The 25,439-nt window shown below is 37.2% G+C and overlaps 2 protein-coding genes across 3 annotated transcripts in view; one reads left to right on the top strand and one right to left on the bottom strand.

The window, feature by feature from the left end:
* Nucleotides 1–21,785, top strand: part of LOC123876888 (histone-lysine N-methyltransferase trithorax) — a 25,111-nt gene extending 3,326 nt beyond the window's left edge. For both annotated transcript variants that reach the window (XM_045923285.1, XM_045923284.1), the window contains exons 2-13: nucleotides 1,725–2,958; nucleotides 3,282–3,473; nucleotides 4,113–4,450; nucleotides 4,885–5,430; nucleotides 5,995–6,168; nucleotides 6,411–6,620; nucleotides 7,144–7,305; nucleotides 7,404–16,907; nucleotides 16,984–17,207; nucleotides 17,287–17,414; nucleotides 17,917–18,107; nucleotides 18,842–21,785. In XM_045923285.1, the coding sequence (XP_045779241.1) occupies nucleotides 1,872–2,958; nucleotides 3,282–3,473; nucleotides 4,113–4,450; nucleotides 4,885–5,430; nucleotides 5,995–6,168; nucleotides 6,411–6,620; nucleotides 7,144–7,305; nucleotides 7,404–16,907; nucleotides 16,984–17,207; nucleotides 17,287–17,414; nucleotides 17,917–18,107; nucleotides 18,842–19,015 (12,930 nt within the window). In that variant the 5' untranslated portion in view covers nucleotides 1,725–1,871 and the 3' untranslated portion in view covers nucleotides 19,016–21,785. The remainder of the gene's footprint in view (nucleotides 1–1,724; nucleotides 2,959–3,281; nucleotides 3,474–4,112; nucleotides 4,451–4,884; nucleotides 5,431–5,994; nucleotides 6,169–6,410; nucleotides 6,621–7,143; nucleotides 7,306–7,403; nucleotides 16,908–16,983; nucleotides 17,208–17,286; nucleotides 17,415–17,916; nucleotides 18,108–18,841) is intronic.
* LOC123876893 (dynein light chain Tctex-type 1-like) lies at nucleotides 21,463–25,439 on the bottom strand. Its single transcript, XM_045923296.1, has 3 exons — nucleotides 25,263–25,439; nucleotides 24,751–24,919; nucleotides 21,463–24,055 (listed from the first exon to the last, which is right to left on the bottom strand). The coding sequence occupies exons 1-3, from the start codon at nucleotides 25,284–25,286 to the stop codon at nucleotides 23,901–23,903; spliced, it is 348 nt and encodes a 115-aa protein (XP_045779252.1). The 5' UTR covers nucleotides 25,287–25,439; the 3' UTR covers nucleotides 21,463–23,900.

Below are 25,439 nucleotides of genomic sequence, written 5' to 3'. Positions count from 1 at the left end.
GTTTAAAATTAATAATGAATTTTGAATTTAAATTACAGAACTGATTAAACATCTACTAGTAAATTTGTTACAACACACCTAATTATATTAAGTGATAAATCTGACTTTAATGAAAATACTTATTTACAATTTACTAATCTTATGTGTTTTTAAATTATCCAATTAGAAAATTTTAATTACTTAAATTATAAAATAAATGAAGCATAAAATACAAAAGGACACATACAATAGATTATTAGGTTATGATAGATACCTAGATACATAATGATTCTATTGAAGTAGAATCATCATGAAGTAATTAGATCCTATGATTTATTTTATCTGAATGGATACATCTTATTATCTAAAATTGATTTTCAGTTAGATAGGTATTTATGATATTTTAAAGATTTGTTAAAACCATTTTAAGATAATTCCATCCACTAACAATCTTATTAATAATCTTATTAAGCTTATTTATTGCCATCTAGTTATAAATATAACAAAAAAATAACTAAGTTGAACAGTTCTAAATTAATTAGGTACCTATTGTAATAGTACCAGCTAGTTGGACATGTTTCACATTGTAATTTTATAATAATTCAAATGTACTTACCAAATTATTAAATTAACATCTTATTTAACACCAAATGCTTTATTTTATGGAAAATAATAATTTTGCAACATGTTCTTATTTGCCATAACAAACACATTGAGATTATTGGTTTATAAATATTTTAATTAAAATTTACGCTTTTAGAGTCCCATCAAAATAATTCGTTTTTTTACTTTTTTTTGATTATTTTATTTATTTTACGGCCCTGGATGTATCAGTCCTATAAAGCTCTTCTATTTACATAAGTACCTACCTACCAAAGACATAGGAGTCTTTTTTTTTATCAAATTCAAGTGTGCTTACTGTTGGCACACCTGAATAAATATAATTAGCTGTATCCCAAAAAAGACAATGTTTTTCTATGGTCAAAATTTTGATTATTGTCTGTGGTTTTTTTTTTTCCACATACAAAAGTCAAAACCATTGACTTGATCACAGACCAATAAGCAAACCAATAACATTGAATTTGATGATATTTGGGTTGGTTGTTTTCTTCATTTCTTACTTTTAAATTTTCTGGTTTTAGTCCTTTTTCGGTTTTGATTGTTCATGGAGATCAGAGAGGGTTACTCTAAGAATGTGATTGATCCATTGATCATTTTTGATTAGATAAAAGTTGTTGCGAAAAAAAAACCAAAATAAACTTCCTGCACAAGGGGCAAGTGCTGCCTCAAGTGATTTGAATCTAATACATAATAAAGGTTCATAATCGGAATGCCCTTCCTACCGAAAAGTATCATCAAGATACTCGGCAGTTGCTCTCTTCAAATAGGTATTCAATTTATAATTACATTGTCTTGTACAAGTAATTGTAGCCCGCGCACTGCTGAAGCAAGCTGCAAGTCGAAATCTACGCTTTATTATCATTTAGGTACATAATTTTCGATCAATACAGTATCAAAAACTTAAATGATAAAAGTCATGAAGGTAGATTAGATAAAATTCAAGTAAAATTATAAAGGCTAAGGCCTAGACTCACTTGACTTTCATCCAAGCTAATTGTATTAGTGGCTAAATATAAAAGAAATAAATTATAGGTAACTTTGCATTTTAGTTACCTACCTAAGATTATACACACAGTTCATTTTTAGTAATAAACCCCCATTACAGCCTAATATTAATATTGCAGGAAGAAGAAAAGAAGGAAAACAACAGTGAGAATGAGGCAAATGCAACCAGTGAAGATAAAACTACCAACGGTATAGACAAGAACAATCCTGATAATCAAGACAAGGACTCAGCTAAATCCCCTGTCCGTACTAGGTCTCAGAATAAAATGGAACCACTAAAAAATGATAAACCAAAACCAGTGAAGAAAACTGTGACATTTGGTACCGTAGAGAGCTGTGAAGATATTTTCTTACCACTGAAAAAGGTTCCAATAAAACATCATGCACCTCTAGTTTCTATTATCAAAAAGAAATCTTCACTTAAACAAACTGAATATTCTACATTTAACAGTATACTGAAGCCTGCAAAGCTGACAGATTTAAGCTCTAAATCTTCATCGGAACATCAAGAGGGGTACTTGAGGAAGAACTTAAACCCTCTCTCAAAACCTACAAACAAGTTTTCACAGTTTACTGAGACCCGTAGCACATCTCCCCCACCCAGAAATCTTTCTCCAACGGAAAAAGAAAGTGGAAATTCAGCTAAATTCGTACTCCCAGTGAGAAGCAGTCACTCCTCGCGAGTAATTAAGCCTAACAATAAATTTATTGATGGTGACGAACAAGCAATAGTTCCCAGTAGTGTATCCTCTGGCAAAGTCCTCAAGAAACCAAAACTAAAGAGACTCGTCTTCAATAATCTTCACAACGACGAGGATACGCCAGAGGAAGAGGAATTGGACAAAACCAATGACAGTGAAAAAGCAAGAGACAAGCACTCGCTTGCTTCAAATATTTTCAAAGATAAGACAACAAATTCATTTTCTAATATCAGCAGCACAGGCTCTAGGAAAGTAGTACGAGATTTCTTTTCGTATGAAGAAAGGGATAAATCATATTCTCCAGATGAAAATTCAAATGTGGAAAGTCTTGAAAAGTTGAAATCTCCGGAAATAAATAAAGAAGAACGATCGGGGCATGCTATGAGAAAGCTTATGGACATTTCAGACGCAAGCAATTCAACTAGCAGTAGTGGGTCTGAGTCTGAAGAGAGTTGGGAGAGTGAGAGTCTTGAAGGAAGTGGCGAGGAAGGAGAGAAGCAGCCACCGGCAAGTCCTGAAAAGGACAAGTCTTCTGCGTCACAGTTACTCAGTGGAAAGGTCATCATAAGAGAGGCAAGGCTGCAGTTAACAACACCTGCACCGTCTACAGCTGGGCTCGATGGACCTTTCTCTGCACTGACAACAGTTTCATGTAAGAATTTATTTTGTTGTATAACTACCAATGCTTAATATGGGATTATTTTCTAAGTAGAGTTAAGATTACTTTTCAATCCTGTCTAATGTCAGAATAGGACTGACTAACTAACTGATTGATCAACGCACAGCTCAAACTACTAGACGGATTGGGCTGAAACTTGGTATGCAGATAGCTATTATGATATAGACATCCTCTAAAGGGTTTTTGAAATTCAGTCCCTAAGTGGGTGAAATAGGGGTTTAAAAGGGGTATCTCACGGGCATAAGCTAGTATAAATATATGTATATCAAAAATAATAATAATTATATTATTTTTAGCAAATAACCCTCCAGCAACTGTGACATGTGGAGTCTGTGGGGCGGTACGGTTCTACAGATTTGTGCGACAAGCTCGCAAGTTTGGCATTTACTCGTGCGAGTCGTGCCGCAAGTTCATCTCCAAGTTGCTGAAGAAAGACAAAATGGTGCTGCGGACGTCACCTGTGGTCACACATTGTGTTAGGGGTGAAGGTAGGTTACTTTATTTTTATGAACACCCTATAGTTTGGCTTAATAGGTACATTCATCTGCTCCCTTGTAATGTATGGTCATTAGCTTTTTTATACATGTAAGTTTGATGTTATTCAAAGTTAAAAGATTTTACACCAAAATATTTACTCTATCAGTGGAAAGAAGTAAAGGTAGTAAAGGGCTCTCTCTGTAACATATAAACCAGTGTTACATGTTACTTGAACACAAATATTCTATTCTATTCTATCCCTTACAAATGATAGAGACAAAAATCTCAGTGGGTGTTAACTATTTTGAGCTAACCAATCACAAAGAAGTTTTAAAAAAACATTCGAAATTCAATTAGAAAACATAGTTTTTTTTTGTGATTGGTTGGTGACTCAAAATAGTTAATGCCTACTGAGATTTTTTCCTCTCATAATAGAGAGAGCGCTATACTAGCTTCTTTCCGCGGATAGAGTAAAGAAAAGTAGACACAACTGTACTCTTCAGTTTACACCGGGACAGAGTGAATATAGACTTGATGAAATGATAAGACATGATGCAACTGTTGAAAGCTAAAAGAATGGATGAACTGTTCAGTATATGTCTGATGCAAATACACTTCTCCATGTTAATTTATTTCTTTTTATTTTACAGGTAACTGCCATGTTCCTCCAGTTGTTCGATCACAACAGTGGAAGCTTCTGAAATGCACAAACAAATCTCGTTGCCCAGCTTGTTGGCTGAAATTATGTCTAAAGGCTTTCCAAGTACCTCCGCACATAAGAGCCACATTAACTGCTATGCTACCTCCTTACATGAGGAGTACATCCAAGCCTGCAGGGCCGTTAGCGCAAGCCCACCCCCTAAGAATAGGGGCCAGTAATGCAACTTCTACTCAATCAGCATTCAATATGTTGGGAACTGAAAATGAGAACAACATATTTGCAGTAAAAACAACAAAGAAATCTTCTGAGGACATTGAAAAACCTGAGGTAACAGTTGTTGAGTTATTATTATTAATTATCGAAAACCGGCGTGCGCTATTACGCTAAAAAAGAATGTGCCTAATGCATTATTTTAGTGGTCTAAAACCAACATCGCATTATTGCCTTACTAATGAAACTGGTTTTAGGCACATAAGTTGGGGTTTCAAAGTCTATAAAGGACATAAGTAGAAACATTTTTTTTTGTGGAACTTAAGAAAATTATAGTTTATTTTTCTGTTCTTATCCAAGTTATTTCTGTGGTTTGATAAAATATTTGAACAACTTAGTTGTGAGTAGGTACTAACAGATGTACAGACAGACATAATTTCACATTTGTAATTAAGTATGGATACAAATGTGGATAAAATTAAAAACTCAATGAACAATTTTACAATTATACAATTTTATTCATGTTCTTGAATGTTTACTTTGTTGCTTAGGAGAAGGACGCTAAACTGCAGAAAGATCAAGAAGCGGATGAGGAGAACAATGAAGATTTCAGTACCAATAGAAAGCGTCGTCTAACCAGGATTAAAGTCCGCAAGAAAGATAAAGGCGAATCCAAACAGGCGGAAGATCCCAAACGCCAGAAAATGGAACTCAAAGGCCCCAGGGTTAAACACGTCTGTAGAAGTGCTTCCATTGTACTTGGCCAACCAATTGCAACATTCCCTACTCCAGAAGAGAGAGAGAAGAATGATAAACCTATCTCAACGGATGAAGATGGTAATATTATGCCTGTGGAAGAAAAAGATAGAGTCACCCCAGACTTGTTCAGCTGTGGTTCTGAAGTTGACTCTGAGAATAAACCACAAGTTGTTCCAGAAGTTTCTACTAAGGAGAATGATCCAGAAGTCCAGACTGAGCCTAAGAAGAGGAAGATGGAAGTTGTGACAAAACAGAGCAAAGATTCAAGCGAGGATGAAACAATTATGGATATTGTACCAAGAAAATCAACTTTGAAACCATTCACAAATATAACAAACGTATGTTGTTTCATTATGATAATATATAGATTTGGATATTGATAGATTCTGAATAATTATAAATTAAATCATCATCATCATCAACCGATAGATGTCTACTGCTGGACTTAGATCTCTTGTAGAGATTTCCACATGCCATGGTTTTGCGCTGCCTGTACCCCTGCCCCCGCATTACCTTAACCATAGGAATAGCTTGGCTGGAGACTAGGGGCCTTGGGCCCATAATGACATGATAAACTCAAAAAACCGGCCAAGTGCGAGTCGGATTAGCGCACCGAAGGTTCCGTGATCGGGTATTTTTTTCGACATTTTGCATGATAAATCAAAAATTATGCATAAAAATAAATAAAAATCTGTTTTAGAATCTACAGGTACTGCCTGTTAATATAATACCCCACTTGGTATAGTTATCTTTGAAAATTGGACGAACGGACGGACGGACAGATAGACAGACAGACAACAAAGTGATCCTATAAGGGTTCCGTTTTTCCTTTTGAGTTACGGAAAAGATGTCATCATTCCGTATCTTCACGTTTTTATAATATGTCTCTTATTTTATTTCAGGTCCGAGGACGCGCTCAAAAATGTGGCCAAAATCGGCCGGAATTGATTTGCGTCGATTTTTGGGAAAGCTACGACCCAGATGAAGTGTGCAACTCTGGCTTTGGTCTCATCGGCACTATACCTTTCACTATCGCCAAACTATGTTTCTTGTGTGGAAGTGCTGGCAAAGAGAAGGTAAACTTCCTTTTTATAATATTACTTTGAATTATTTTATTTTCCTAATGACTCATATTCAATTCACATCAATTATATTCATTAACTTGTAAGGTACTTCCCGTGGAACTTCATAATTTCTTTCAGAAGTACTGAACTGTTTGTCTATGTTAATATTTTAAGAACTTTTAGTTGTTTTTTGATTTTTAAACTATCTTGTTAGAATTGCTTGATCGTAATCTCGTTTATTTGTCTATTTCCAGATGCTAGTATGCGGCAGCTGCTGCGAGTGGTACCACGTGTGGTGCGCGGAGGAGGCCGGCGGCGGCGGCGCGTGGACGTGCGCGCGCTGCGTGTGGTGCGCGGCGTGCGCGCGCCCGGCCGCGCGCCTGCGCTGCCGCTCGTGCGCGCGCCCCTACCACGCCGCGTGCCTGCCCGCCGCGCCGCCCGACCATCGCAGTGACTGGCCACAGGTATGTTCTTATACCATTTTTTTGAAGGGAAGATTCCTTTCAAATATTTTGCGCTGGTCTGTAAAATGAGAAAATATCGTCACTGTCCCACCATTGAAAAGAAAACTATTCTCTCGCTCTCATAGTTTCCTTCACTTCTGCTGGTCACTGCATAATGAATATGCTGTAGCCGGCAGTATAGACATAGACTTCGAGAAGACACCATTTAGTGAGCACTCTATTCCCTCACTCTGTAGTTGACTTCGCCTCACCTGGTTATTGCAAATGCACTCTAATATAAGGCACCTTTTTGATACAATTAACTACAAATAATAGTACCAGGCTAGCATAAAACCTAGGCTATCAATGCTGACGTCTTTACTGTACAAAATAAAAATCACCCTTACATTGCTCATCTCCACCGTGGGTAAGCTCATGACTGAGTTGGTGCCCGCTGCGTAGCCGTTCCAGTATCTCTTTTTTCTTCCACACACCGTCAAGACTTAGGTAGAGGTATTTCCTAACACTCAATTTATCTTTTTAGATCTGCAGTTCATGTTTGAAGTGCAAGAGTTGCGACAGCAACCGAGTGAATAAGTTCGTGGGAAGCCTGCCTTTCTGCAGACCCTGCTTCAAGCTCCGTCAAAAGGGCAACTACTGTCCGCTTTGCCAAGCTTGTTACCGAGACAATGATTTTGATAGCAAGGTATGTAAACATGTAAAATTCTTCTGCATATGATTTCAAAACTTACAGGTATTCTGAAAGTTTAAACTTTTAAATAATATCCATTTGTTTGTTCACAGATGATGGAATGTGGTTGGTGCGCGCGATGGGTGCACGCGAGCTGCGAAGGCTTGTCCGGGGAAGGCTATCAGCTCCTGTCCGCTTTGCCGCCATCGATCGAGTACATTTGCTGCAAGTGCATGCCAAATGATCCGCCGTGGCGGAAAATGCTCACTGATCATCTCAAGGGAAGACTTTTACACCTACTCAAATTACTTGCTAAAAATAAAAAGGCTTGTGCACTTTTGAAATTGACACCCCACAAGAATACACCGGTGCCCAATAAACCCTACAGGCTCATGTCTCCTCAGGCTATTAGAAAACTACACTTCGACAGTGGCGACGAATCATTGAAGAATACTACAGAAACTAAAGTTTACCGAAACACTGCAAGAGGGCGCCGAAACAACAATCTTCCGCAAAATAAATTTGACGACCCAAACGCGTTTCAAATATGGCACTGCTCTTCCTTGATGACTGATGTGGATATGGAAAAGGAAGAAATTCCACACACTTTGCATAAAGTTGTCAATCTCCAAGAGCCCTTAATGCAAAATAAAGAAATATGTTTCTCAACTGGCCTTTACAACAATAAAACAGAGTTCAACATGCCTTGTGTAGAAGTTCATGAAAATAATCCCCCCCAAAACAAACCAGAGAAGGCAACTACCATGTTACCAACTACTCTGCACGACGACAAGTATGAGCCGATATCTGACGATGAAGAGCCCACAACGAGCTTCCCTCAAGCTCGCAGTGAACAAGAGCTGAGCCCAGCAATCATAAGGCAATCAAGCATATCTATTGAAGATACCACTCTTGAAGATATCAATAGAATTCTGTCGCCATCATTGCTTGATATAAAGAAAAGAGTAAACAGTGATGAATACATTTCTCTTAAAGACTTCAATCATGATATGAAAGATGTCATCGAAAGGACAGCAAGTGTAGACCTCCAGTCGATTTATAAGGACTTGTTTTCAGAGACCTTTCCTTGGTTTGACTGTGAAAACAATTGTCTTCAACCTAACTTAGAAGTTGAAGGTGAGCTGGAAGATTCTGATTCCTTGAAAGATGTAGAAATGGCAGACACTAAAGGTATGAAAATAACCGCCCAAGTGGAACGGCCGCTCGACCAACTAGTGCCCAAACTCGAATCTGAAGGAGAGCGAGAAGAAGAAGAACTATTAGAATTCTATCCTGTTGTTGACTCGCGAATTTGCGTGCTTTGCAAAAGTACTGGCGATGGACCACCAGCTATGGAAGGAAGGCTGCTCTATTGTGGACAAAATGACTGGATTCATGCTAACTGTGCATTATGGTCTGCAGAAGTATTTGAAGAAATTGATGGTTCTCTTCAAAATGTTCATTCTGCAATATCAAGAGGAAAAATGATCAAATGTGCCGAATGTGAGGTTAAAGGAGCGAGTGTGGGTTGCTGTGCGAAGAACTGCAGCGAGACATATCATTATGCCTGTGCAAGGAAAGCAAGCTGTGCATTTATGGATGACAAACGAGTATTCTGTCCTACTCATGGAAAAGACATTCCAAAAAAGAGCTTACAAAAAGATGCAGACTTTGAACTAACAAGACCAGTTTATGTTGAGCTAGATAAGAAAAAGAAACGATACAGTGAAATAAATAAAGTACAATTTCTGATGGGTTCCTTGACAGTCCATAGTCTTGGCAAAATAGTGCCATCTGTCTCTGATTATGAAGAATTTTTGATGCCAGTAGATTTTTCTTGCAGTCGACTGTTTTGGTCATGCAAGAAACCCACTAAAATTGTGAGGTACACAATAAAAACAAAACTTATACTTGCAGAGCCGATGCCTGGTTTTGATTTTGGTGTGAATATAACTGTCGATCACACCATGGACATCCAAGTTGTCGAGCGTGTTATCGCGGAGATAGGAGCGTGGCACGAGAGCTTAGAAGCTGGCTCTGGTAAAACAGTGTGCATGCTCAAAAGTGATAAGTCTCCGATCAAGTTTGGAAATACAGTAACTTTGGAAGATCTGGCTGTTAAGCAAGTTGTTGAGTACTTATTAGACAACGTTTGCAAGCAAGAGCAACAAGATGAAGAAGAGCCTCAAAATACTGCCGATCTTCTCCCACCCGAAGTGAAAGACGCCATATTCGAAGACCTCAATCATGATCTTTTAGATGGCATATCTATGCAAGACATTTTTCCCAAGCTAATGTCGTACGAAGATCTCATTGCAATGGATTTAAAAAGTGAATTCTATGGAGCCATAGCTCAATCTGATGATAGGTCAGATTCTCGCTCGAATGACTTTATTGATGAATTATTAAATGCACGATTAGAATCAGGTAACAAAGAATTAAAAAGAAGTAAGTCAGAGATGCTCTTACAAAACCATAATCTTAAAACCTTAACAACTGGAAGAGGACAGCAAAGGTCCACAAGTTTGACTTGGAATAATAAGTTTGACACAAGCTTATTGACATCTACTATAAAAAGATGCAAAATGGGAAAATCTTCAACAGTTACTGGCAAACTTAGCCCTATTCAAAGAGTCACTGAGACTGCTTTGGAGTCAATTAAAGAGTTAGACAAAAATGGCACCGATAAAAAAGCAAAGCCAGAAACGATAACGAGCAATGAATGCAATGAAGCGCCACATTCGTCTGGTCTTAATTATCGTACCACATCACCTAAACAGAAAGAAGAACCTCCTTCAGATGATAAAAATAAATCAGATGGATACTACACTGACGTCATTGATTTTTACACAAAGATACAATGTAGCCCTATTTCCCAATTGGATGGTGCTGCAGACTGGTCAGGCTCTGAAAGCACATGCAGTTCCCGACCGACCAGTCCTCAGGAAGATTTCACGCCGATTCAACAGCTCGATGGTGCTGAAGATAATCATCTAGGTAATGATAACACATCAAAATGCCAAACAAACCAGTTTCTGTACAGGGCTAGTGGATCCGAGAGCACATATACCGTGACTATTGCCGGAAACTCCATAAGTGGCCAACCAGAGTTAGTCATGCGGCCTCTAGACGACAATTCATGCACATCTGGACAGATGGAACAATTAGTAAGGTGTGATAGATGTCAATGCACTTACCGAAATAAAGAATCTTACGACAGACATATTCCATCATGTGATATGATGTCTACAAGTGAAAGTGAAAGTGAAAATCCGAAATCTCCTGAGAACAGAACATTGACCACACTTCAAAACGCTTTTCAAGGTGCATTTGCTCAACCCATGATAATCCACGCAGGAGTAGTAAGCGGAACTGATAATACGGTAAAAGCAGAAGGTATCTCTGCAAGACGAACATCTATTAATACGAGGCAAATAACAATTAATGGTACAATTGTAGAAACACCTTCACCAGGTCCAACGAATGAGATGACTATGACGATTACGGAGCAAATGAAGTCAGGCACTGTAATATTCGATCAAAGTAAAACTACTAATGTTCAAGTATCTGCCAACCAACAAGTATTATCTTCACCGCAGATAGTTGTAACACCGCAAATGTTACTCCCACCTAAAACAAGTTCGGCTAGTGGGCAAAAGATAATGACTCCACAATTGATTACACAACAGGGTTTGATTCCATACAATATTTGCGTAAAACCAGGTACTGGCAATGCAAATGTTCAGCAAATTCAAGGCAGTGATATGGCACACTTGTTTTCTGGATCGGGAGGAATTCAAGTATTGTCGTCCAATAATCAAGTATTGACGATACCTTCTAATCAAGCTGGAAATATTACACCTATGATCCAAAACAAGAATCAAGTTACGAATTTTCCTAATATGGCGAGTGCATCATCTATCGCTCTACCGGTTAATTCTATTCAGGGAATGCCTAATGCTTCGATCATACAAAATATTCAGCCTATGATAAGACCACAAATTCAAGGAAATCCTACTATTGTTGTACCCGCTATGACAGCGCAAAGGCTAACGTCGCCGAATGCCCAAACCAAACACCAGTTAATCTTGCCAAGTACACCGCAGAAGTCGCCAAAAAAACAACCAACGCACATGCAACCAAAACCAATTTTTCAAGCCGCAAATCGAGGCAGAGGAAGACCAATTCCTAAACCAACCACCAAAATAAGACAAACGAAATTGGAGAAGACGTTTACAACGATCAATCAGTCTCCATTGGGGCCAGGTAACACTGTCATCCAGCTCCAAACAAACAATCAGACAGGCCAGCCTTCAATTATTGTGCAACCAGTTGCAAATCAAAACATTATGTCGGCGTATGTCGAAGCATTGTCTCAACAGCAGAATCAAAATATGCAATATATCGCAACTATTGCACCTCAAGGAGATTTCAAAACGGGACCAACACAATTTATATCACAGAGCGGACTGATGCCTCAAACATTTCAAATTCAACAAACTGAATCTGGCGGATTAGTTGCTGTGCCTAGTGGAGGTATACCTGTGTTGTTACCTCAGGGAAACGTGGGCATATTACCGCAAGCCATTCAACAAGGAGCTACGATACTTCCTCAAGGAGCTATTCAAACACAAGGCATAATATCTCAGGGTCCCAACGGGCCGACGATATTACCGCAAGCCATACATACTCAAAACGGAGCTACGATAATACCTCAAGGAACTATTCAAGGCCTGACCCCTGGCAATATAACATCTCAAACTTTACAAACGGGGACTGTGGTACCTCAAAGTGGTATCGGAAATGGACAAACGACTATAATTCCGAACGCATTATCGTCCCAAGGAAATACCATAATTACTTCTGGACCGGGCACGACAATTCTTCCTCAAGGGACAATATTACCACAGTTTTGCAATGATCAGGTCATTTTAGGATCAGCCCCGACTCTGGAAATGGTTACAGATCCCTCTGGTTGCATGTATTTAACAACAACGCAACCTGTATATTATGGTTTAGAAACTATTGTACAGAATACTGTAATGTCATCACAACAATTCGTATCTACTGCAATGCAAGGCGTACTCGCACAGAACAGTAGTTTCTCTGCAACTACCACACAAGTGTTCCAAGCTAGTAAAATAGAACCGATTGTCGAGGTTCCCACCGGATATGTAGTCGTGAACAATGTTGGTGATACTGTAGTCACTTCATCAACTCCAAATGTTGTAACGGCACAATCAGTTCAGTCATCACCACAAGCTTTGAAAAATGTCAAAACTTCTGTCCCTAATTTGACATTGCAACCTTTACCAGATAAACAATCTAATAATAACCGACAAACGCCAAAAGTTATTCAAATGAGCCCAGCTCCGCTAACAATTGGATCCCAACAAGGAACTATATTAAATGGAAAACAAAATTTGAATCCAATCACATCTCAGATACACAGTATGACTTTGTCAAATACGACACAAAGTTTGCAGAGGGTTAACATTTCAAAACCTAATATCGTCTCTATGTCTCCAAATGTGACTCTCGTATCATCAATAGGTCAACCTGTAATGGCAATTTCACAAACTATCCCTAATACTATGTCGTTTTCTATGCAGTCAATACCTTTGTCACAGCCAATCGTATCAAGTTCAATTGCACCATCTACTAGCAAAAATAACACAATGAAGATTGAAAACTCACACAATATGATCGAAATAAGTGGTAATTTACATGATACCTCGAATTGTTCCAGTCTACCAACGATCAGTGTGACGCAGAGTATTAAGTCGCCGACTCCATGGCGAAACACACAAACAGAAAATAAATTAAACTCTGCCATGAATATTCATAATAACCTGCTTTCTGGAAGGCAAATGGCACATACTGAACTTGGAAAAGACAATCAGAACTGTTTGTTATCAATGAACAACACTGGAAATTCTTTAAATAATATCCATCAATTCGAGTCCAGTATTAATGCTAGCCATCACTCTGCTCATACCTCCAATAATGTAATACAAATTACAGCGGGAAATATTTACCCTCCCGCATCATCTATGAATAGTAATTTCGACGCTGATACAACATTGAAGTTGAGTAAGATAAATGCACTTTCCAAGACTGAAGGAGGTCACTTGAATTTCTCGCAGGAAATAATGGCATCTCATTCTCAACACAACGCACAAAATGACAAAACCAATTATCAAAATATCGGTTCTAATGAAAATAAACATAATGATAATTTTCAAAATCAAATAAATATACACAAGTTGAGTAGTTGCCAAGTTCAAGGAAATATGAACAATTCGCCATCAATAAGTATCATTCCGTCTAACATGATTAGACCGCAGATGCAAAGTAATCAAAACTCAATGACTGTTTCTAATAACCAAAATCAAATGTGTTCAGTTTCGAACAGTTCGTCACATGGACAAGTACAGTTAATGAATTCTGGGAATACCTCAATGCAAAATGTAAATATGTCATGTCAAGAGCTAGCTAATAATCGAGTTAATATGAATACGCCTAGCGAAAACAATCAGCAGCATGATTTAACTAACACATCTAATTTGCCACATGGTAGTATGCAAATGATATCACACGATAATGGACAGCATACGTCTTCTAACCAAATTCATATTATGAATGGACAGATCCAACACAATCGTCATGTAGAAAATAGCGGATCAATGCAACAGTTGAATCCAGGACTCACTACCAGATCCTATCATGATAATCTTATTAGTGGTCAGCCAAGTCATAACCAGAGCAATATGATTTCTAATCGAAGCACACCAGACAACAGCAACGCCTTGGGCCAGAATGTTAGTATGCACAATATTGGAAATAATCACAACATGAATCGTGCTGACCTGGGTGAGTTGAATCACATGCACATGAATCAGTCGTTATCTAATATGAATAATATGCAAAATAATAGAATGATGATGGAAAACATGCAGTCTCATAATATAAACAATTCTAACCACCAAATTCATTCAAATAACAGATCTATGGAATCTTTACATAATCAGCAAATGCATTCCATGCAACAAATAAATCATCACATGACTGGTAATAATAGCCGTTCACAAATCGATAACAACTTGCATATGAATCAACAAATGACCATGCAACAACAAAATAGACAAATGGATAATTCTATACATCATCACCAACATCAAATGTCTAACATGATGCAGTTACAAAATACTCGTCCTCACATAGATAATACTTTGATGGGTTTGCATCAGCATGTTTCAAATCAAATGCATAATAGACAACAAACAGACAACAATATGCACATGCATCATAATATGTCTGGAAATAACGTCAATATGGGCCTTGGTCATCAATTGGACAGTTCAACTGTTATACCCAATATGCATAGTAACAGACACGATAATAGTTCTATGGCAATGCAAAATTTGAACACCATGAATCAAATGCAAAATAATAGAAATTCGATGGAACATAACAATTTGATGCAACATCAGATGAACAATATCAATTCAATGAATAGCATGAATATGCATAATAATCTTAACAATGCTATGCAAATGTCTAATGCTAATCATCAATCGCTGAATAATTCACTGATGCATATGCCTAATATACCAGATATAAAAAATGAACTCCAAAATTCGTGCAGTGGCAGTTGTTCAAGTTCCACCAGCTCACAGTTTACTAACAATCAGTCTTCGTTTGAAATGTGTGCAAATATGAACACTAGTAATAATATGAATATAAGCAACAATGCAAACATAATGCATGGTATGAACGTAAATAATACAAATATGTCTAACAATATGATGATGAACAATATCAATAACAGCTCTATTTACGGCGCAAACAATCAAAACTCTCTCAACGGTCACGATTTGTTGATGAGTTGCAATAACTCTACAGAAGTAACTAATCTTATGTCGAATTCCAATCACATGATGATGAACAATTCACAAACTCATACTACTAATAATCAAAATCAAATGTTGACGGGTCAAGTTTCAAATAATTCGCAAATAAATTTGAGCAGCTGTAGTATGAATGGGAACAACTTAACCCAAACGCCAATCACTAATATGGAAAGCCAAATAAACAGGACGAACATGGCAGTAAACGAGCAACCTAAGTTTGTACAAGAACCAGCAAGAGGAAAAAATATCATGGGGCCACCGCCTAACACAACAATGCCTGTTAGCGACTGTGCTAAAGTTAATGTAGTTGGGACTACCGATAAACAAAATCATGCGGTTCCAGGCAATAACCAAATGGGTTTCATGCAGATGAATTCACAAAGTAACAACAGAATAATCAATCTACCAGAGAGAAATAGACTGAACAATACAAACGTCGAGAATAATATGAGCCAGCATGTACCACAGCAGCACAACATACGCGTGGTAACAAATAATAGTAACAATAATGTAGCTGGAATCTCTAATGATCCTTTGGCATATCAGCAGAAAAGTGAAAGTAGTACAATGATCAATGTTCCTTTCCAAGCAATACCCAATAGCGCGCCTATGAATATTAACGTAAATTCGAGTAATAATACTGTTAATATAACCGTTCAAAATAATTTGGTCGATCCGAAAATCGCCACTAAGGCTGCAGCGGACTTGAACTTTCCAATTCAAGCTAACAGTAATTTACTACAAAATCAAAGTAGTAGTAATAACATGATTTGCATACCTGTTAACAACAACAGTACCATTAATTTACCAACCCAGAACAGTTCTAGTATAACTCTGCCAAAGGCTCCTCCTACTCAGCAATCTGGTATACCGACAAACGTTGTAAACCCTATGACAATGCGACCAATGAATAGAGTTCTGCCATTACATAGAGATGGTCAAAGCAAATCCACAAAGACTTCCGGCACCAAAGCTCCCACAGTACCTAAGCAAAGACCCGTGAGTCACGATATGCCGGATTTAAATATTAAAGACGAGAGTATTGATAGTGACCTTGAAAAGGCGATCGAAGAATCTAAGAGAATGCAAGTAATAGAAAAAGCTAAAAGAGAAAAGGAAGAAAGGGACGCAGCTCGAGCCATACAACTATCCAATGAAATGCAACAAGCAAACACAAGTTCAGGTTCGTCTGCAATTGCCGTTGCTCGCAGTGAAACCATCGAAAATATTCCGAAAATGACGTCACTGCCCAGTTTAGATGTGATAGAACCTGAACCGCCTAAAGTGCTAATAGAAAAGGACACTAACAAATCAGTACCGACTAAAATGCCAAATCCATCGACCAAAGTTTTAAAACGGCCCTTAACAGATAAAAAACCCGACACAGAGACAGTCGTTATGAAGAAACAAACTAAAGTTGCGAAGGGGCAAGAGAACAAGCTAGCGCAACCGAAACAGGCGCCCGACCCACCAAAAGATGATGGCCCAAAACTCATATACGAGGTGTCCTCAGAGGATGGATTCATCTATTCCTCGTCGTCTTTAACAGATCTGTGGACAAAAGTTATAGAGGCTGTGCAGAACGCCAGGAAACAGGCCGGGCTGCCGCTCATTCAATACAACTTACCATCTACTTTATCTGGAGCTCATTTACTAGGCTTAAATAATAACGCCTTGAGATATTTAATTGAACAATTGCCTGGGGTGAGTTTTTTGAGTTTATAAGTAAAATTCATGAGTTAGTAAGTTTCATTTTTCTACAATGGCGCTTTGTTTGCAGGCAAATCGATGCACGAAGTACAAGATACGTCAAGATCGTCCGTTGAATAGCTGGGACAATGATTTGGATCTGAGCGAAGGTTTCAAGGAGAGCCCGTGGGGAAGCGCACGCACAGGACCTGTGTCGAGGAAACAAAATCATGACATGTTTAGTTGGATGGCATCTCCTTTCAGAGAGGAACCTCCGCCATTTGGTGGGCAAGAGGGAGAAAGTTCCATTTCAAGGTTTATATTTAACGCAAATTAATTGTTCTTTAATGCTCATAATTTTCAGCTAGTAAACAAATCCTTGATTTTGTTTCAGACGCTTGGCAACTTTGCCGCCGGCGATGAGGTTTAGACAGCTCAAAGAGACTTCCAAGGCGTCTGTGGGCGTCTATAGATCACACATTCACGGACGTGGACTGTTTTGCAAACGAGATATTGAAGAAGGTACGTATAGTTACTAACAAATTTTAGTGTTTTTACTGTACTAGATGTTGCCGCGACGTCGTCCACTTGGATTTAGGTTTTTTAAAAATCCCGTAGAAACTCTTTTTTTTTCTGGAATAAAAAGCTGCCTGTGTGAATTTCCGGGATGAAAGCTACCTCTGTACCTTTCATATAAATCGATTAAACGCATGGGCAAAAAGTAGCCTATGTCCTTCCCCGGGATGTAAGCTAACTCTGTACCAAATTACATCAAAATCGGTTAACTGTTAGACTGTGAAAAGTTAGCAGACAGACAGACACACTTTCGCATTTAGCATATTAGTATGGATGAATATGAACCCTAGTGAGTTTTAGCCGTCGATAGTTTTAGCCGTTGAAAGTTGCTGGCGTGAGGACAGTAAAGAACCAATTACCTCTTAAGCCCTCCTCTTTCTGTAATCCAGCAATTTACGAGCAAATGGGAGTAAATAATATTTGTATTGGGTGTTTCCCTTATTTTCAGGCGACATGGTAATCGAGTACGCCGGCGAAGTGATACGCGCGGTGCTGGCGGATCAGCGCGAGAAAAACTACGAGGCAATGAGCGGCCGCCGCGGCGTGGGCGGCTGCTACATGTTCCGCATCGACGACCATCTTGTCGTCGACGCCACTCTCAAGGGCAACGCTGCGAGATTCATTAACCATTCGTGTGATGTGAGTATATACAACTCTATTTAAAAATACTCTTCAGCAATCTCTTTATTACCAACTAGCGACCCGCCCCGGCTTCGCACGGGTGGACATTTATGTTTTCTATTTTCCGGGATAAAATATAGCCTATACGGATTCGGAAGAATCCCTCTAAGTAATGGTAAAAGAAATTTTGAAATCGGTCCAGTAGTTTTTGAGCCTATTCAATACAAACATACAAAAATACAAAAATACAAAGGTTTCCTCTTTATAATATTAGTATAGATTACAATCTGGGTATCTTTAAAACAGGAGTCAATAGGCATCCAGGCAAACGCACGTTTGCGGCCATATCACCACTCAATGTGATTGTGGTCAGGCGTGTGCCTATTATGAATTAAAAAAACCGGTAAAGTGCGACTCGGACTCACAGACAAAGGGTTCTGTACCATCGTAGAAGAAATAACATTTTAATATTTTTTTTGTGCTATTATAACCTCAAAACAGTTTTCGGCGTGTGCTATAAGACATTGCTACCTGCCAAGTTTCATGATTCCAGGTCAACCGGAAGTACCTTATAGGTTTTGATTCCGTTAATGGGTCTTGACAGACACGATTGACAGACAGACAAACAAGTGATCCTATAAGGGTTCCTTTTGTCCTTGTGAGGTTACGGAACATTAAAATCAGGCTAAGTGTTAGTCGAACTCGCGCACCCGAACTTGGGTATTTGTATTTACAATTTAACTCTTTTTCAGCCTAATTGCTACTCGCGCGTTGTTGACATCCACGGCCACAAGCACATCCTGATTTTCGCTCTCCGACGGATCACCATCGGCGAAGAGCTCACTTACGACTACAAGTTCCCTTTCGAAGAAGTCAAAATACCGTGCACGTGCGGCGCGAAGAAGTGCCGCAAGTATCTCAACTGAGCAATCATACGAGAGTGAGTCATTCGATTGTGTCAATTATACTGGCTTTCAGAGCGAAGTGCGGTGTACTGAATGAAAATACTACTGAAGTGATTACGTCACTTAAATATATGTCGTTTTTTCGTGTAAAACTACCGTCTTTGCAGTGTTTTTGGGCCGCGTCTAGATTGACGGACGCTGGAGTACCTAAATACTTACTACTAGTCTAACTACACTAATGTGCTTTCAGACTGTGTTTTAAATTGTATTTGAACTTGATAAGGGTTATGCGTCACGCAATTTACTAAAGCAATGCATGCACTATTGCGTGCACCACATGATTTGATCCATGTGCCAGCGAACATGAGGCATGTGTACAGGCATACGTCTGGGTGGTTAGCGCGTGCGTCTAACGCAAGTTGAAAATCTAGATGGAAGATCACGCGCACTATTGTAGTTAGACCTAATGTGCAGTATAATGAGTAAAAAATGAGTTCTCACGCGCCATTTTAACTTCATGTGTCAAATATCATATCAAAAGTACGATTTTAGTTCTAATTTTAAAGGTGAACCGTACTTTTAAAATGACAGTTGACCCATAGAGTTAAAATGGCGTGTGAGAAGTCATTTTGTACAGACTATACATTGGTCGTCTACAAGAACAAAGGTATGCGATTGTCAACCTGGACGCGGCCTTAGTCTACGAGGTTTCCCGAGCAAAAACACTACAATATAATATATCGGATTAATTACTAAATAGCATAATAATCAAATAAGTACATTACTGATTTAGACGTATTTTTAGAAGAACTAAGCGTTTGATGAAGAATATAAATGAAATTTTAAGAGTTTGCGGAATGTTAAGGTGTGGAAGGAAATACTGGGTCGAGCACAATTTTTTATATGTACATAATTAAGACAATAAGTCCAATTCACATATCGCGTTATTCCCACCTCGTATCTTGACATTTTAGTGCCACTAGCGCCAATGGTCACGGAAGTTTTCATGAATCTTGTTATGATCTCTTTATGAATCTACCCAGTGTTAGAATTGTTGGATTGTAAGGCGTGTTCACTTAAGAAATCCAACTATATGTATAAACGAGTATGGCGACATCGCCAAGCAACATTTTGAAAATCTCAATCGTAAATGCTGCCATTCTATCTAAATATCTGCATGTATCTAAAAATTGGTTAATTTAGAAAAACTGATGTTTCTTAAATGTTTGCTATTTACGTAGGGTCAAACTGAAAACGGTCTAAAAAGCGGCTGACTCCCAAAAATAGTTTAAAGAGTTATCACCAAATAATATGAGAATTTAGGAAAACTGATGTTTCTAAAAAAAGTTTGCTGTTTTTAATTTGGCCCTATGCCGAATGAAAAACGCACTAAAACGTTTGTCTAAAAAGTTGGTAACTGCAAAACGTTGGTCCTATGTTAACCTAGCATTCTTTCTTAGAAATATTTTTGAAAATTTGGCAATAACTCAAAAGTTAATTTTTGCAGTTAACCGCTTTTTAGATGTATGGTATGTGGTTTTTTGGTGGTTAGAATTTTTTAAGCGAACACACTTTATATTATATTGGTTTTAATATACTTAGATATTTCTTATTTTGTGATAAGTTTTTATACATTGTGTACATATTTTTTAAGTTGTATCGTTTTAGCTAGGTCTGTTAGAGGTTCTTGAGCGGCTTTAGGTGTGGCTGTTGCGGCTATCGTCAGCGCCTAAAGCCGCGTCCACTCTAATAAAAATTTGCGTTTGGTTTCGTGTACACCAAAAAATATTGTGTGGATACAAATTTTAGGACAAAAAGAATTCCACGTTAATGGAAATTTATGTTTAACACAATAATTTTTGGAACACGATGCATACATATATGCAAACGTAGTTTTCTTTGTGTGGACGCGGCTTAATATTGATGTGATATGCGTAAACCCAAGTCGGGATAAGTGAACGGTTAGTGCGTAGTATATTTGTTCCTCATTTGTTCTATTTCTCCTCTTGTGATCAGTTAAGTCTCGACTAACATAGCGGCGTACGTGTACATAGATGGAAATTAGTTATTAATTAAGATAAATAATACATTCGAATGAAGGGTAGCAAAGTTACAGTACAATGTTACTTTTTTTTTGTAATTTTAATAAGTATTGTATAGCTAATTTGTAAATAAGAGAAATTATCTGTCATAATAATGAGTTTAAGCGACAAATCGTTTTATCGTAGTCATAGCGGTAGGGTGTACTTTAAAGGAACATTACATACATCATGTACATAATAAGTTATTGGGTGTGCGGGTTAGGTCAGAACAGGTTGTTTTAACGGACGGTTTAAATGAGATGCCGACACACTCCCGGCCGGAACGATTTAACACGAAAATGCACATAATTAGCTTTAATATTTGTTTCAACACGCCTTGAGTTTAAAACTAAAACATTAATTTATATTAAAAGTACCAATTTTTTAATTTTTATTTTCTAATAAAATACGGTTTTCGTGTGATTTTATTTTTATGTGTAGAGAAATAGAATTTAACGCATCACAGTGTCATCACAGTTTTTATAAATTTTAAGTACCAGTGACTTTTGAAATTTTCACAATTCTAGTTAATAATAATAATATTAGATGCAGAACCGAATGCGAAACTAGTTTAAGACCGAACAGTAACTGCATCTATTAAGCAGTATTAACATATTCTATAGGTGAACCAGTAAAACCGTTTAAATGATAGTTTTAGTAATAAAAATACATTCTGTACAGCTGGAACTGCACTGATTACTTCATTTACTGGAAACTGTTACTAGGGTTGCCATTTCTAAATAAGCTAAATAAGGACTCGGTGGTTTATGAATTTGACCTCGAAAGGAGTACAATTTTACAACAGTAGTTATGTCCATTTTATAGTGTAATTAAATGCTTAAAACGTTAAATAAGTTATCTGGATGAATGGCAACTCTAGTAATTGTAAGCAATGTTGCTTTTTGACAATTCAATTACAATAATATGCAATTTATTTACTTATCTTGTTGGGACTTCTGGACATACTTGTTATAGAGTTTACACGTCAAATTGTGTTTAATTTAAAAAATCTTAACAATTTTTATATTATTATGGCTTCATCCATTCTGTCGAATTTCCGTCTAATCTAGCTTTACCACATTAAAGAAAAAGTAGTGGTACTGTAGTGTTAGCCAAGTCTTAGGTTCACCGGATGTTGGGATTTTTTATATTATTTCACCTTGTTATTTTTTTATGCACTCATTTTTGAAACAATTAACTTGTGGACTAGTCTTTAGGAATTAAAATTTTTATATAGCCATACAATCAAGTATATTTTCATTAGTTAATTGTAATACATGTTACAAATAAATTGATCAGTAAACATAGTAGAAGTTGTACATCGAGTAACGATAATAAATAACAAAGTACAGGTAATTTTAATCAATATGACCTATAATTAACATCTATTTTTAATATAAGTTTTTTATTCAAATAATGTTAATCTGAATTATTATTATTTTCTCTTTTACTTCTTTTCTTTGTACGTTCCGTATATTTTATGAAGTTGCGTTTTTGTGCCGTGTATAAGTAGCTGTATTTTATCACTCTTGGAACATGAGTTCATCATTTTCTTTTAAAGTACTAGAAATTGGCTAATAGTTTCTATGGAAAATTTTTTTTTTTTTTTTGTTGTAAGCCCACGACAAACATGTGTCCCAAATATAACTTCTGAATTATTGACACAGTAGTTTACATACCAACGATTGTACATGAGCTAAACATCCCATATTTTAATTTAGTCCTTCGATAAACGGGAAATTAGTTTCATTTAAGTATATCAAACTGAAACAAAAAACTAGGGTCAGAATTACCGGTATTTTTTAGTAGCATTACCAAAGTACCTTTATGTTAACATTACAAAATAACGATACCCATATATCCATTAACGGTTTCTAGGTGTCGTTTTACTATACCGGTATATATTAATACCGGTAATTATAAATCTATATCTATGTTGTATGCCATGTACAATGTATCCTCGCTCAACGCACATTTACCATTGATATGATAAATCTATGGGCAATTTACCGTTGTAATAACGATCAAAATATAACTTATCATATTGGTGTACCGTTACTATACACCACTTTTTTAACATAATAAAACGATATGTTTTGGCAGTTTTAACATTAAAAATTTTGTACCAGTATTCGACCCTGCAAAAGACCACTAGGTCAAAAATACGGGTAATGTAGTTGAGAATTGGCCTATCTCAAGTATATGTATAGTTCCTATTTCCCAATACTAATGGTTCGAGAGTGATAGACACGATTTTCTTATCTCTGTATCTAAAGGTCCGTTATTAGAACGTCCGCGTCTATACACATTGCAATGTTTATCACTACGCCACGACACAAAAACGCCTCTAGTTTTTATCTCTTGACCCTGACAGTGTTGTTAATCATCGATCGATTTATATTTTAATATTTGAGTTGTGTAAAAATGAGATCATGCTTAAATTAAGCGCATGTGCATTTTATTAGTCCTACAAATATATTTTTTAAAAGACCAAATCACTTAGTGATGAATAATTTCGTTAATTGTATTAAGTAAAGAAATGTCTGCTCTTGATATTATTTTGTGTTAAAATAATGCTTTTATTTTTAATGTACACATGCCATTTTGCCTAATGTTATTATAAATTATATTATATTGCTTTAAAAGCACCAATTTTACAATGCATAGTTCTATGACCTGTCTATACATTTTATTACTTTATTTATTTCTATCATTATTTTGTATTGTGGTAAATTTTACCAAAAATAAAAATACTAAAATGTGCTTTATGTTTTTGTTTTATTTATAACTTGTTTAAGGAAACCGTAATTATATAGACATTAAAATTAAAGCTGTAGCGCTAGTGCCCAAATATTAACTATGCAATACATGTACTTGTTTTCCCAACGCACGGTACAAGTTCCGTCCGTGGCAGTATCCCAAAAGTATGCGGCCGCCGTGTGCAAACCCGTGCCATTTTTCTGGGTCACCGTCATCCTCACTATAAGCAAATAAGATATGGCGTACGTTGCCCCTAGGCTCTATTCATCGCAATTCAGAAAATAAAAGTTTCAAACTTGTAATAAGGAGGATAGTTTAGTATTTACCGCGTATTGGATTATATGGGATCTGGAGATCCCTACAAAAAGCCACCAAACAAGCAAAGAAGAAATGAGTTTATTGGTATGTCATTATCATGATCAACCCATCACCGGCCCACTACAGAGTACGGTCACCTATCAGAACGGGAAGAGTTTTGGGCATACTCTACCGCGCTGACCAAGTGCGGATTGGCAGACTTGAACATTATGGAGAGCTCTCAGGCATGAAGGTTTCCTCACGATGGTTTCCTCTGGATGGTTGGTTTGATGGATGGATGGATGGTAATAACACCGAAAAGTTCGAGGTGTGTGTCCGGGATGCTAATTAGGATGCCGACGTCCTAACCATTAGGTTATTTCAGCTTCTTAACCATACTGTAAAGAGGTAAACTTTGAAGTTTGTAAGAAGGAAACTCTGGAACTACTGAACCGATTTTGAGAACTCTTTCACCAGTAGAAAGCTACATTATTCCTGAGTGATTTAGGCTTTTTTTTAATTGTAATAAGCTGCCCGTGCGAAGCTGTGGCAGGTCACTAGTATTTAATACGACGTTGGAAAGAATAATTATGATGCATTATAATAATAGTATGTTACTGATGTATTTGAACGGCTTGTTTAGTTTATTGAGCCTCGACAGCGTCTTCTCTGTGATGACAGTGATCCATTGAGGCGTTCGTGAATGACTGTAAATATTCCCTCCAAGACAAAACTCTATATTGTCCCGTACGATGTTCTGCACTTCTTCTACGTTAAAAGTGAGATCCTGGAAGGAAAATACTGTTTTTAGCATCAAGGTCAGATAGAGAGTAGGAATAAGGTAGGAACCTAGCAACCCTTGGTGGTAACGGTCATTCAAGAATATTATCCGCCATGTTGGATTTGTAGTGACGTCAATCGACTAAAACTTGCCTGTCTAGTAGGTACACTGAAATAATATTATGTAGCCTGTATATTTACAATATTTGCCAGTTACCGTTATTCTTAAAGCAGGTAAATATTCTATGTAAGTAAGGAATTACTAACGAATTTAATTAATTAAAGTTACCTAAATACCTAGATACCTAGATGCTTAGTCTGTCTTTTACGTAAAAATAAAATATACCTACCTCTTCATCGTCTTCCTGCGCCATTATTAAACTACGGTGAAATAAATTAATTTATAACTATGTATGTATCTATCTACCTACTTAGTTTTAGTGTGAATAAAATCAGTAATATAGAATTGTAATAACAACTATATTGTTTAATGTTTAGGTACATTCTTATTTCATTTTGAAAGAGAA

This window comes from Maniola jurtina, chromosome 22 (genome assembly GCF_905333055.1).
Source record: "Maniola jurtina chromosome 22, ilManJurt1.1, whole genome shotgun sequence".
NCBI lineage: Eukaryota > Metazoa > Arthropoda > Insecta > Lepidoptera > Nymphalidae > Maniola > Maniola jurtina.
Note: the sequence above shows the minus strand (reverse complement) of the source record. Positions and strands in the feature narration are given on the sequence as shown.